The sequence below is a fragment of the Callithrix jacchus genome, chromosome 1 (assembly GCF_049354715.1).
Source record: "Callithrix jacchus isolate 240 chromosome 1, calJac240_pri, whole genome shotgun sequence".
NCBI lineage: Eukaryota > Metazoa > Chordata > Mammalia > Primates > Cebidae > Callithrix > Callithrix jacchus.
This window is the reverse complement of record NC_133502.1, coordinates 153,098,529-153,111,695: the sequence shown is the minus strand read 5'-3', so window position 1 is coordinate 153,111,695 and position 13,167 is coordinate 153,098,529. Positions and strand designations below refer to the sequence as shown.

The 13,167-nt window shown below is 45.0% G+C and overlaps 1 protein-coding gene across 3 annotated transcripts in view; it reads left to right on the top strand.

Annotated features, from left to right (window-relative positions):
• Positions 1-13,167, top strand: part of ABCA1 (ATP binding cassette subfamily A member 1) — a 156,146-nt gene that overhangs the window by 98,084 nt on the left and 44,895 nt on the right. For all 3 annotated transcript variants that reach the window (XR_013535675.1, XM_035253552.3, XM_035253568.3), the window contains exons 12-16: positions 6,339-6,536; positions 7,291-7,496; positions 8,417-8,593; positions 10,342-10,564; positions 12,424-12,645. Coding sequence is in view for 2 of the 3 variants with exons in the window: in XM_035253552.3 (XP_035109443.3) it covers positions 6,339-6,536; positions 7,291-7,496; positions 8,417-8,593; positions 10,342-10,564; positions 12,424-12,645 (1,026 nt within the window). In the remaining variant the exon portion in view is untranslated. The remainder of the gene's footprint in view (positions 1-6,338; positions 6,537-7,290; positions 7,497-8,416; positions 8,594-10,341; positions 10,565-12,423; positions 12,646-13,167) is intronic.

Sequence of the window (13,167 nt, the reverse complement as noted above, 5' to 3'; positions counted from 1 at the left end):
GGGCTTTCCAGGAATCCCCCTTTTCCCACACTCTTGGGGGTGCTCCTCTAATAGCAGCAGCTATCAAGTCGGCATTTCTTTGAGCCTGACGCTGGTTATCTCTACTACTTTCTTTACGGCTCACTGCTTCTCGGTTCACAAACACGTGGTTAGCTATCTCCAGTAACTGTGAGGTATTCATGACCGCAAATCCTGCCTGTTTCTGCAATTTTTGTCTAATGTCTTCTGCCCGCTGACTGACTAATGCCATATTTATCATGCGTTGGTTTTCAGGGCTTTCAGGATCAAAAGGAGTATACATGCGAAACACTTCACCCAGCCTCTCATCCATGTTAAAAAGATACATAAGCAGCTGGTGGGAGTCAGCAGGAGTGGAGTTATGAGTCTGAATAATCATTTGCAGTAGGTCAATGAGAGCCTGTGGCTTCTTGGAATCAAAAACTCTTCTGCCGCTGGGTCTGCCAGAACCTTGGGGTCCGTGTCTCTGCCACTGACTCTGCCCCATCCAGGTGCCAGACGTTGGGAGTCTGCGTCTCTTGGTGAGGGGGGATTTTTTTCTATCAGTCTGTCCCTTGACCACTAAAACAGTCACTGCCTGTCCTCTTAACCACTTTGGAGGGTTCAAAACTAACTGCAACCACGAGTCTATGTACGGAAATTGATCAAGATGTTCTAGCTCGCTGCATATAACCTCATGCCTTACTTTGGAGACAAGAGACCTGTCGAGGGCCCCCTCTGGGGGCTAACCTACCCCAAATGCTGGCCAATCTACCTCACGTAAAGTCCTTAATTTCTCTGGTGTCATAGCTACTGTATAATTTCCACTAAATCCCTTCTTGAAATTTTTCAGCACGGTCTCTAAAGGCGTGGTTTTGCTATGAGTGTGACCCATGCCTATGCGCCAAAAAAACAATACCCACTGTTAAGAGTGTGTTACTCCACCCACTGCAGTTCCTGCGCAGTGAGATGCAGTACACACTCTCTGATTTACATTCTCGTCGATCTTTTTACAACTCCTAGATGGCAAAGGCCCCTCCACTCAGCCTTATATTGCCATCTCTAATTCCAACTAGTCCTACAAATTGCTTGAAATATGAGGCCCTTTCTAATGGGCCTGATATTTCCACATTTCACAGCTAATGAGTCCAGTTGGACCCCTACACACACACACACACACACACACACACACACACACACACACACACAATTGCTCTCTTCCCTCCACCCAAATCGACACCATAAGCAAAAGCTTCCAAGTTTAGTTACAAAAAGGAGGGAGAGAGAGAGAGCCAAGTTCAAAAGTGCCAACTCTGACACCCGTGGGTGATCAGGCCATGCTTCCAACTAAAGGAGGTGGGCAAGTTTCCCGGGACCAATCCTACCATGTTTCTGTTGTTGGGACGTTCCAAGTACTAGTTCCTTCTTGGTGTTCAGCCACTGGGTGGATCCACACTGCAGGGCCTTTCCTGCTCCCCTCTGGCGAGGCTTTCCACTGGGCAAATACCTGCCCGGGAGCACTCTCAGGAACTGTGTTGCCCCAGTGGCCGGAGCTCCCCGCAGGGATTCTCCAAAGGGCTAGGCAAACCGCCTGAGAGGCTTCTCCTGCCGTCTGCCAACCAGAACTCATTTCCTGGTCAGGGAACCAAATGAAGCAGGAGTGGCTGCGAGAAACAGACCTCTCGGACACGGAACTAGAAATGAAGGGGTTTTATTATTACGGCCTGGGAGCAAGGCTTTATGTTTTGTCAAAACGGCCAAGCTCCCCTAACAAAGAGAAGCTCTGCCTTTATATAGGCTTACACTCTAGATATTACACGTGAATGGATCTCAGGTTTACAGCCTTAGAATTACACGTGAAAGGGTCTTGGGCTTACAGCTTTAAAATCACATATGAAAAGGTCTTAGGTTTACAGTTTTAGGGATTACATATGAAAGGGTCTTGGGTTTACAGCTTTCAAAATCACATATGAAAGGGTTCTGGTCTCCAGATGGAGGAGTGGGATGGGGATTTGATCTGCTTTAAGTAAAAACAATGTCTTCTGGAGAGATTCCCCCATACCAAGCCTGCTATCTTATAGGAAGGTGATTGAAGAGGCACCGCCAGTAGGCCAGCTTTTTCTTCTATTGAAATGCAGTGTGGAGGTCAAGGGGGAGGTGATTCCAGATGCCTGGGTCTCCTTCCTCAGTACCTGCTTGATACTGGAGAGGTAAGTTTCTGGTCACTTTCCCAGATGTGACAGAGGTGAGAAGTCTTTCAGTTTATCTAGTTGGGACGTAGTGAGCATAGTTAAAGCCACAGGACACCAGTTCTCCAGAAGTACAGGCCACGGTGCAAAGATAACACTGTGCATGTCAGCATCTGTGCCTCTGATGGTTAAAATAGCAGTTTTGTGCAAAACTTAGAGCTGGTGTTTGGAAGTAGAGTTGGATAACTGCAGGACCTGTTTTCATTTTTGGCTGCTGCCTCTCAGCCAGCCACAGCATCTTCTTTAGCCTCCCTATGTCTTAGTAGGTTTCAGAAAGAGGTGTGGGAGCAAAAGCATCATGTTCCATGCAGAGTGGCATGAGATACTAATTCTTAGGGCACTGTATGAGTGACGAGCTGCTGTTACTCTGTGAAAGGGAAATGCACTTAATGCTTCTGAGCCACTTGAAAGGAGTAAGTGCTCTAGAGACAATTGGATTCAAATGTGGAGCAGGCTGAGCAAGAACAGAATGTCTCCTTTGCCTGAGCCCGAGTGCTATTTAATCACATCTTCCCTGCCTTGGGCTGAGTCAGAGAATCATTAGACTATTTCCTATTTCCATGGTGAGGGAGGCCTCTTCCTTTTGTCTCTGCTCCCCTTAAGAAGCAGGGGAGGATTTTTTCAGGTTTCTGGTTTTGAACCTTTTTGACTTTAAGGGTGGCTGGGTTTTAGAGGCTGCGTCTACATGGAGGGAACACTTCCAAAGTTTAGGACTATTCCCTGATCCCCTGGGATGCAGGTTACTGAGGAAGTCCCTTTAAAAACAAAAGACTTTATACTGAGTAAAGCATAACAGTGATTTGTATGGATTCAAATGGACTAATAATAATAGCTCATGCCATTCAAGTGTGGGGCTCTCCTCTAAAGGAGAGTGTTATAGACCTAAGTGTGGTTTCAGGCCTTTTCTTTCTGGTCCTCTCCTTGGAATCCGTATTTCTACTAATTGGACTTTTTCTCTTTGCCTGGCTCTCAGAGGATGATAGGAGGCCCTGTAAAATGACTCAATGAGTTTTTATTTGTGGGCAAATAGATGCTTCCCTAGTCTGAAATTGAGAGTTTGTCTTAGATGCTCCAACTGTTCATAAGCTCCCAGTTCTTAGAGGACAAGACCTTGTTAACATGGCAGTGGCATTCGTGAGGAATCTAGTTGGGAACATCCAGTGTGTACGCTTGGAAAGGAGGGAGCTGTGGCTGGAGAGAAAGACATGGGCATGCCTTGGAGGGACTTGTGTGTCAAGCTGAGGACCTTTAATTTAAGTTCTAGGGGACCAGGCAAGGGGAGATATAGATGCATTACTCTGATGGGGTGGATGAATTGAAGAGGGATGAGGGAAGAATGAAGGCATAGACCAGGGAAGAGGTTATCCATGTGGCCAAGGCATAAAGCAAGAAGTGAGGCCTGGTGACTACTTGGTTGTGGAGCAGTCAAAGAGAGGGGCATCAAAGCGAGTCTTGCTTTCTGGCGGGGTGGATGGTAGGGATGTCCAGTAGGTCAGTGGCTACCGGGGTCTGCAGTGGAGAAGGGTGGTTGGGCTGGACATGGATGAGGGAGTCGTCAGCCTGTGGGTGGAAGAAAAGGGAACCTCCTCCAACTGCTTTCTTTTCTCTCTCTCTTTTTTTTAAGAATCTTGCTCTGTTGCTCAGGCTGAAATGCAGTGGTATGCTCTTGGCTCACCACAGCCTCTGCCTCCCGGGTTCAAGCGATTCTTCTGTCTCAGCCTCCAGAGTAAGCTGGGATTATAGGCACGTGTCACCGTGCCCAGCTAATTTTTGTATTTTTAGTGGAGATGTGGTTTCTCCATGTTGGCTGGGCTGGTCTTGAACTCCTGACCTCAGGTGATCTGCCCTCCTTGGGCTCCCAAAGTGCTGGGATTACAGGCATGAGCTACCACTCCCGGCCTTTCTTTCCTCTCTTAAAGAGTATTTGTTTAATTCCACAAACATGAGCATGTCACCTCCTAGGGCCTGGCATCTCCTACACGAGGTGGTGGCTGAGGCTTCTGCTTCTGCTAGGGTAGCTCTGCCATCTTTCTGCTGTCTCTGGAACTGTCTACACCTGTTGTTTCACCCCATCTGTCCCAGGGCACCTCTCTCAGGCAAGTCATGGAACCTTCTGATACTGATTTGCTCTGTTTTCTGAGCTGCTTTTAGCCCCTCATCCTAGGGCTCTGTTTCCTCTCTGCCTCCACTCCCAAGGGCGGTCTTAGGTCTCCTGCCCCTTGCAAGCACCCCAGAGGGGCCATGTGCTCGGCAGTCTCAACTGGCAGGTTTTTCTCGTCTTGCTGTTCCTTTTGGCCATGTTGTTCAGAAGCCATATTGGGAAGGGCCGACTTAACCCCAAAGGCTGCATCTGTTCATTCTACTTTTGCTTGTTCCAAATAAATTGGCTTCAGAATCACTAACCCTGGCCTCTGTGAACTTTAATAAGTTATTATTTTATATCTGTTACGTCAACAAAAATACATACCTTCCTGTTGATGGTATAAATTGCTATTGTCCATAGGAAAGCAATTTGGAATGAAAATTTCAAGAACCATTTAAAAATGTGCGATCCTGTGTACCTCCATTCCACCCACCCCCAGGGATGTTGTCTACTGAAATAATTTTAAAGAAGTCACCAGATGAGAGAAAATGTTATTGCTATATTAATTGTTATTGTGAGAAACTGGAAATAGATTAGATGTTCAGCACTGTAGGAATAATTAATGAAATTACATATACTCTATAAAATCATTATGCTCCCATTAAAATAATAAATACCAAGCCACAAGGGGGAAAAAGCTTATAATGTTAGTGAAAATAAGACTGATTTTTTTTAAAAGCGGCAGTTTTCAAACCCTTGGAGACTCCAGTTGGGTAGAGCCAGGGTTTCATCTTCTCTCTCGAGGCTATGACAGGAGTTGCAAACGTGTCTCCTTTTGCTGAGTTTGCAGCTGCCGCTTTTCTGGCAGCACATCTGTGCAGGCCTCTGCCTCGGCTCCTCTGGATCTGCTGATTGAGCAGCAGGTTGATCTGTTCTTCCCTTTCACGTTGACCCATGTGAGGAACTAACCGGCAAGGGAACGAGAAATGGAAATAGGCCTCCTTTGCACCATGACCTCTATGTCCTGCAATTGGAAAAGATTGTAAGTTGGTTTAACAAGCAGCATTGTTTCCCCCCACTAAGCAGTAAGAAAGAATTCAGTCTGGGGTTAGGGTTTTTATGTGTGATCAACAGACTACGTCTCAAAAGAGGAAGGTGATAGAACGCAGTGGGGAGGTGCACTAGAAACAGAGGGTCTCTGCTTTCATTCTGGCCTTGTTACTTAATAGCTGTGTGACCTAATCTTAGCGACTTAACCTCTCTGAACTTCAGTTTTCTCATCTGTAAAATGGGAAATATTAAAAGGTTACTCATCAGTCTGGTGGTTTGTGTCTCTAATCCCAGCAGTTTGGGAGGCTGACTTGACCCCAGGTATTCAAGACCAGCCCAGGCAACAGGGCGAGACTATGTCTTTATGAAAAATTTAGAAATTAGCCAGGTTTGGTGGTGCACACTTGTAGTCTTAGCTACTTTGTAGGCTGAGATGGGAGGATTGCTTGCGGTTGGGAGGTCGAGGCTGCGGTGAGCTGTGATTCCACCACTGCACTCCAGCCTGGGCAACAGAGCGAGACACTGTCTCAAAACAACAACAACATAAGGCAAAAAAATAAAAGTACCCTCTTCATGGAGTTGTGTGAGGTAAATCATATGTATTTCTCAACATAGGAACTAGAGAGAGGACCTATTATTGTGGTTGTTACTGTAGTTAATACTGTTAAATGAGATGTGTGGTACAGTGGAAAGCAGGTGGACTCTGAATTCAGACCAGTCTGACTTTGAGTCCCAGCACCATGTCTAATAATAGTACAACAAAGCCCTGGTTAAAATCATATTCTTTTTTCTTCAGCCTCAGTCTTCTCACGTATAAAACAGGCACACTGTCATCAACCTCACAGTTGTCTGTGAGGTTAAAATGATGGCAGTATATAAACAAGGGTTTTGTAAATTACATAATGCACATCCAGATTTAGTTGGTGTTCACTATTAATACTTTCTCTTTGGAATGGCAGATGCTGTTGGACAGCCGGGGCAATGACCACTTTTGGGAACAGCAGTTGGATGGCTTAGACTGGACAGCCCAAGACATTGTGGCATTTTTGGCCAAGCACCCAGAGGATGTCCAGTCCAGTAATGGTTCTGTGTACACCTGGAGAGAAGCTTTCAACGAGACTAACCAGGCAATCCGGACCATATCTCGCTTCATGGAGGTACGACTGTGTTGCTTGGATCATTTAGAAAGAACTTATGGCTTCTTTCTGTAAGACCTTACAATAAAGTTCAGGCAGGAGGCAAGTTTAGAAGTAATGCATAGTCTCATTTACAAAAGTATCCCTCAAGCCTAACAAAGGATTTGGTAACAAAAGGCACTCAATAAACATTAGTTGAATGGTCGAATGAGTAAATAAACTCTAGCTTTAGTAAATTAACTCTAGCTTTATTCTATATAGGTTCAAGAGAATATTTCTACCCGTTTTCTTCAATGTTTTCCTATCTCAGTGACTAATGGCAGCAAAACATTCCCTTAAAAAGGCATTACTTGTGAAACTTATCTGAAATCTAATTCAGGACCAATTACATTTTTAAAATTTAATATTAAAAATATATCAGTAGGAATGAGTAAAATGTTTTTTGTTCTGTTTGATTGGTTTGGTTAGTTGCTGTGACCCAGAATTACTAAGAAAACAGAAAAGTACAATAAGATCATTGTTTGTTTAACCTCTTTTCTGCCACGAAATCAATAAATAACATATCCCTAAATTTCTCTCAGAATTTCTCTTAAATTACAGTGAAAAACCCAAATCCTCCATTCTTGGTTGAAGATTGGAAATGGCATTAGAGAGGATTAGAGAGTGAGGATGAGCAATCATGTAGTAGCACTTGCCTCTGAGGCTAGGATTTGTCTCAGTCACTGCTTATTGTCCTGGCTGCCAAATGTTCTCACATAGGCTGTTCTTCTGTCAGTGTGTCAACCTGAACAAGCTGGAACCCATAGCAACAGAGGTCCGGCTCATCAACAAGTCCATGGAGCTGCTGGATGAGAGGAAGTTCTGGGCTGGCATTGTGTTCACTGGAATTACTCCAGGCAGCATTGAGCTGCCCCATCATGTCAAGTACAAGATCCGAATGGACATTGACAATGTGGAGAGGACAAATAAAATCAAGGATGGGTAAGTGGAATCCCATCACACCAGCCTGGTCTTGGGGGAGGTCAAGAGTGCCCATTAGGACAAGAGGTACTTTATTTTAACTAAGAATTTGGTAGAAATTTCAATAGCAACAACAAAACTCAACTTGGTGGCATGATTTTGGTGAAACTGATACATTCCTTGCTAGAAGGTTTTTCAAAGGTTATAAAATGTGTCAGTATCTTTTGATTTAGCATTTCCACCCAAGGGAATTAATTCTAGGGAATTAAATCAACAAGGAAAAACAAAGAAAAAAATAGACTTTTGGTTTTCTGTGCTGGTGTTAATCATTTCTGTGTAAACGGGCAAACGACCAATAAAAGGAATGGTTAGGCAAATTTTGGTATGACCAAATTGATGCAACATTTGGCAGCCAGTGGAGGGGAAAAAAAGGAAATCAACAAGCAATGTGTTCATTCTGATTATATTTATTTAAGAATATGTGTACATATCAACTGAGACTAAAAGTAAAACACAAAAATAGCCAGGTGCGGTGGCTCATGCTTGTAATCCTGGTATTTTGGGAGGCTAAGGTGGGTGGATGGATCACTTGAGATCAGGAGTTTGAGGCTAGCCTGGCCAACGTGTTGAAACCCTGTCTCTACTAAAAATAAAAATATTAGCTAGGCATGGTGGTGGGAGCCTGTAATCCCAGCTACTCGGGAGGCTGAGGCAGGAGAATCACTTGAACCTGGGAGGCAGAGGTTGCAGTGAGCCGAGATGGTATCATTGCACTGCAGCCTGAGCAGCAAGAGCGACACTCCATCTGAAAAAAAAAAAAAGAGAGAGAGAGACAAAAACAGAAGCAGGGGCTTGGTAAGGGTAGCGGGGTTTTTCGTGATTGGATTATTTTTATTATATGGTTCTAAAGGAATGCTTGATTATCTGTGGTTTGGTTTTAGGTACTGGGACCCTGGTCCTCGAGCTGACCCGTTTGAGGATATGCGGTACATCTGGGGGGGTTTCGCCTACTTGCAGGATGTGGTGGAGCAAGGAATCATCAGGGTGCTGACCGGCACTGAGAAGAAAACTGGTGTCTACGTGCAGCAGATGCCCTATCCCTGTTATGTTGATGACATGTAAGTTACCTGCAAACCACTGTATTTAACCCATTTATATTGTGCCAGATGGTGTGTGTTTGTGGGTGCCTGTGTGTGTGTGTGTGTGTGTGTGTGTGTGTGATCTGGAAATAAGATGCCAGATGTAAGTTGTCAACAGTTTCAGCCACAATGACAGGCATACATACATGTGCACACACTAGTAAACCTCTTTCTTATCCATGGTTGTCACTCTTTAAAATTTTTGGAGTCAGAATCTCTCTCTGTCACCCAGGCTGGAGTGCAGCGGCGCAGTCTCAGCTCACTGCAACCTCTGCCTCCCGTGTTCAAGAAATTCTGCCTCAGCCTCCAGAGTAGCTGGGACTAGGTGCATGCTACCATGCCCGGCTAAGTTTTTGTATTTTAGTAGAGACGTGGTTTCACCTTGTTGCCCATGCTTGCCTCGAACTCCTGAGGTCAGGCAATCCGCCTGCCTCAGGCTCCCAAGGTGCTGGAATTACAGGCATGAGCCTGTCACTTTAATTTTTTACACTACCCTTTTGGTCAAAATCTGCTCAATCTGCAAGCTTAACATACGTCATGACAAACACATGTGAGCACATACTCACATATAACCCCAGCCACAGAAGCAGCATCTAAATTGTAAAAGCATACTTTATCTAAATGTGTGCACCTCTCCCTAGGTGGTAGACCACATTTCAAAACTGAATAAAACTGAACAAAGCCTCTTCATCTTAGACTTTTTAGAAAATCTTTCAGTGCTGAGTCACTCAGCTGCCAAGTTCTCATTGTGGGAACTATGCCTTTGGATATAATGATTTCTTCTAAGACAATGGGCAGAGGGGTAGTTATTGCAAACATCTAAAATATGTAATGTCTCTTCCAGATTCTGGAAATTCTCTTATTCTCTCTTGGAGGTGGTGGTGGTGTGTGTGTGTGCATGTATGTGTGTGGGTGTGTAGGGATCCGGATGCAGAAGGAGCAGGGTTCTTCGCCTTGTATTTGCTCTCTTTTGCATTGAATAGCCTGTTTCCTTGTATGGCTATCTATAGCTTTTCCAGGTCACTAGAAATTATCCTGTTTTTTACCTTCTAAACAATTAGCTGGAATTTTTCAAAGGAAGACTGTTACAAAGACCCCCTAAGCCAAGGTTTACTCTAGAAAGGATGTCTTAAGATGGAAGCAGGGGAGATCAGGGGCATTAAGAGCCGCTGCCTGTTGTCATGCATGTGCCTGCATGCTAAAGCTTTGATCTGAACCTCAAGTTCAGGGTTCAAAAATCTGTGTCCCTTTTACTTTACATATCTGCATTTTCTATTCTAGTTTGGAATCTGAAACATTCCTGATAAGAGCTGCCTGAAGTGTATGTCTGTGCTGTGATAAGAGTTACGATAAGCAAGTCAATAGTGAGATGGCCTTGGAGATGTTGAGCTTTTGTGAGATAGTGAGTTGGTTTTTTGGTTTTGGTTTTAGTACTTTAAAATAATCTACCTTTAGATTAAGTATGGCTCATAGTTACCTAACTAGGGTTACTGAAGCAAGACCCCAAAGAAATTTTGTTTGGCAGTATTTTGTTAGCCTAGTTTTTGCCTCTACATTGCATTGCTCATGAAGCATTGGGTGATATTTACATTTCAGAGTCCAGAGGGCCTTTCCTTCTGCAGTCCAGATGGGGTGCTCTCTCTAGCATGCAGGCCCAGGGGCCTTAGCCCATCACCTGTCTCATGTGTGTCTTTCTTTCTCCCCATGTCCTTCCTTGGGGCCTCCAGCTTTCTGCGGGTGATGAGCCGCTCAATGCCCCTCTTCATGACACTGGCCTGGATTTACTCAGTGGCTGTGATCATCAAGGGCATTGTGTATGAGAAGGAGGCGCGGCTGAAAGAGACCATGCGGATCATGGGCCTGGACAACGGCATCCTCTGGTTTAGCTGGTTCATCAGTAGCCTCGTTCCTCTTCTTGTGAGCGCTAGCCTGCTGGTGGTCATCCTGAAGGTAAGGCAGCCTCACCCGCTTTTCCCTGCCAGGGAACTCCGAAATAGCTCGACACGGGGTAAGGGAGGAGAAGAAGAAAAACATCCAAGCCTCTGGTAGAGAATGGGTCATACCTGTCATTTCCTGCAATTTAGACAATTTATGTTTGGAGAAAGTGAGGCCCAGAGAGGGGCAGTGACTTGCCCAGGGTCAACCCAGCTGGTTATCAGATAAACAGGACTGGAGTACAGGGTTCATGCTTTCCAGATAAGCACACACTCCACTGTGCCATGCTGTCTAGTTGGCAGTGGTTCATGGTAGCATCTGAGAGCTATTTATTTTCTTAGTTATATTGGATGGTGATTCTTCCCAAGTTTCTAAGAACAATAATCAGAAGGGTGTATATTGTGGCAGGTTAGACTGTCTGGAAGCAGAAGCTGAAATAGAGTTTGATGTATGGGTGTTTATGAGGGCTCAATACCTGCGGAAGTAATAATGGAAGATGCAGGATTGGTCAGAGGGAGGAGTTGAACTGGATGCAGGGCCAACCCCGTGAGTCACTGTAGAATCTGCTGCTTGTTGGAGTTGTTCTTCATCGAGCTGAAACATCAGCCCTTTGTGCTCTCCCAAGGCCTCCCTCCTGATACCACCTACCCTAGCCCTCTCAATCAATCTTCGCAGTGCAGTTTTGTGTCTGCACCATACATTAAAATATTTATATCCTAATTTCCTTTCTCTGCAAGTGTTTCATATAAAGATGCATCAGGTAAAAATAAATGTTTTTTGAAGCCGAGGGAGTGCAAAGAGATAAGAACTAACGTTTAATACTAGCTATTGTCTGTTACAAATAGTTCCTACTGATTGCCAAGCACTTTATTTAAACACATGACATGGGCTGTCTTACTCTATCTTCACTAACCCTCTTAACAGACAAGGAAATGAGGCTCAGGAAGGTCAAGGACTCTATTGAGGTTCCACAGTGGGATACAGTACTTGCTAAAAGCAACCCTTTCCTCGTGCTCTGACATCTAACTGCAAGGGCAAGGTCAGTGGCAGGGGTGGTGGTCCCATGGTCTGAGACAACTGCATGCTGGTGGGTCCTGCAGGCGTGTACCCATCACCTGAGACACGAGAGTTTGGATGATTCTGCGAATGCAGAATCCATGGTGATCAAGGGGGAAAGTCAAGTTGCCTGGCCGTTTTTCTTGGGACGTTATCTCCCACAGCTCTTCCTTGGTGCCACCAGTCATAGTCCTTATATAAGGAGAAACCAGTTAAATTACCTATTGAAGAAACAAAGAGCAAACTCACCCACTGAGATGGCATAGAAAGCCTTGGCTTCTCTTCTCTTCATAAGTCTGCCATTATTTTTCTGTGTAGTCTTGGGTAAATCACTTATCTTTTTTTTTTTATGAGATGAAGTTTTGCTCTTGCTGCCCAGGTTGGAGAGCAATGGCATGATCTCGGCTCACTGCAGCCTCCACTTCCTGGGTTCAAGCGATTCTCCTGCATCAGCCTCCCAAGTAGCTGGGTTTACAGGCATGCACCACCACTCGTGGCTAATTTTGTTCTTTATAGTAGAGATGGGATTTCTCTATGTTAGTCAAGCTGGTCTGGTCTCGAACTCCCAACCTCAAGTGATTGCCTGCCTTGGCCTCCCAAAGTGGTGGGATTACAGGTGTGAGCAACCGCTCCCAGCCAATCACTTATCTTCTTTAGGATGATAATGATCAGTTTTCTCACCAGAAAGATGAACAGCATTACCCTTCTGCATTATCTCTAAGATGAGTAGGAATAAACCTGCCTTTTTTCTGTAGATCATACAAGTGAGTGCTTGGGATTGTTGAGGCAGCACATTTAATGTGTCTCTTCCTTCCCAGTTAGGAAACCTGCTGCCCTACAGTGACCCCAGCGTGGTGTTTGTCTTCCTGTCTGTGTTTGCTGTGGTGACCATCCTGCAGTGCTTCCTGATTAGCACACTCTTCTCCAGAGCCAACCTGGCAGCAGCCTGTGGGGGCATCATCTACTTCACACTGTACCTGCCCTACGTCCTCTGCGTGGCATGGCAGGACTACGTGGGCTTCACACTCAAGATCTTTGCTGTGAGTGCCTCTGGCCCTTCTTCAGTGGCTCTACAGCCACATTTGGCCTCCCCTTTGGAGTTCTTGAATAAAAGCTGCAAGTCAAGAACAGAAGATGATAGTCTCTTTCCAATGGGACATGAACCTTAGCTCTATAGATTCTAAGCTCTTTAAGGGTTAAGGGCAAGGATTGTGTTTTATTAAATTGTTTGCCTTTAGTCTTCTGAGTGAATCCTGGTTGAATTGAATTGAATGGAATTTTTCAGAGAGCCAGACTGCATCTTAAACTGGGCTGGGGATAAATGGCACTGAGGAATGGCTTCAGGCAACAGGTGCCATCTCTGCCCTTTATCTCCCAGTTCCAGCTCTGTTGGCCATGTTAAGCTCGTGACAAAGTCAAGGCTGCAAACAGAACTGAAAACTCTTGAGGTCAGAGATGGCCCCTTTTGTATTCCTTGGGTCTAGTTTGGTGTTTTGCTTGAGTAATATTTTCTGAACTGAGCATGACTGAAGAGCGGGTGCCTCATCTTCCCACAATTTCCT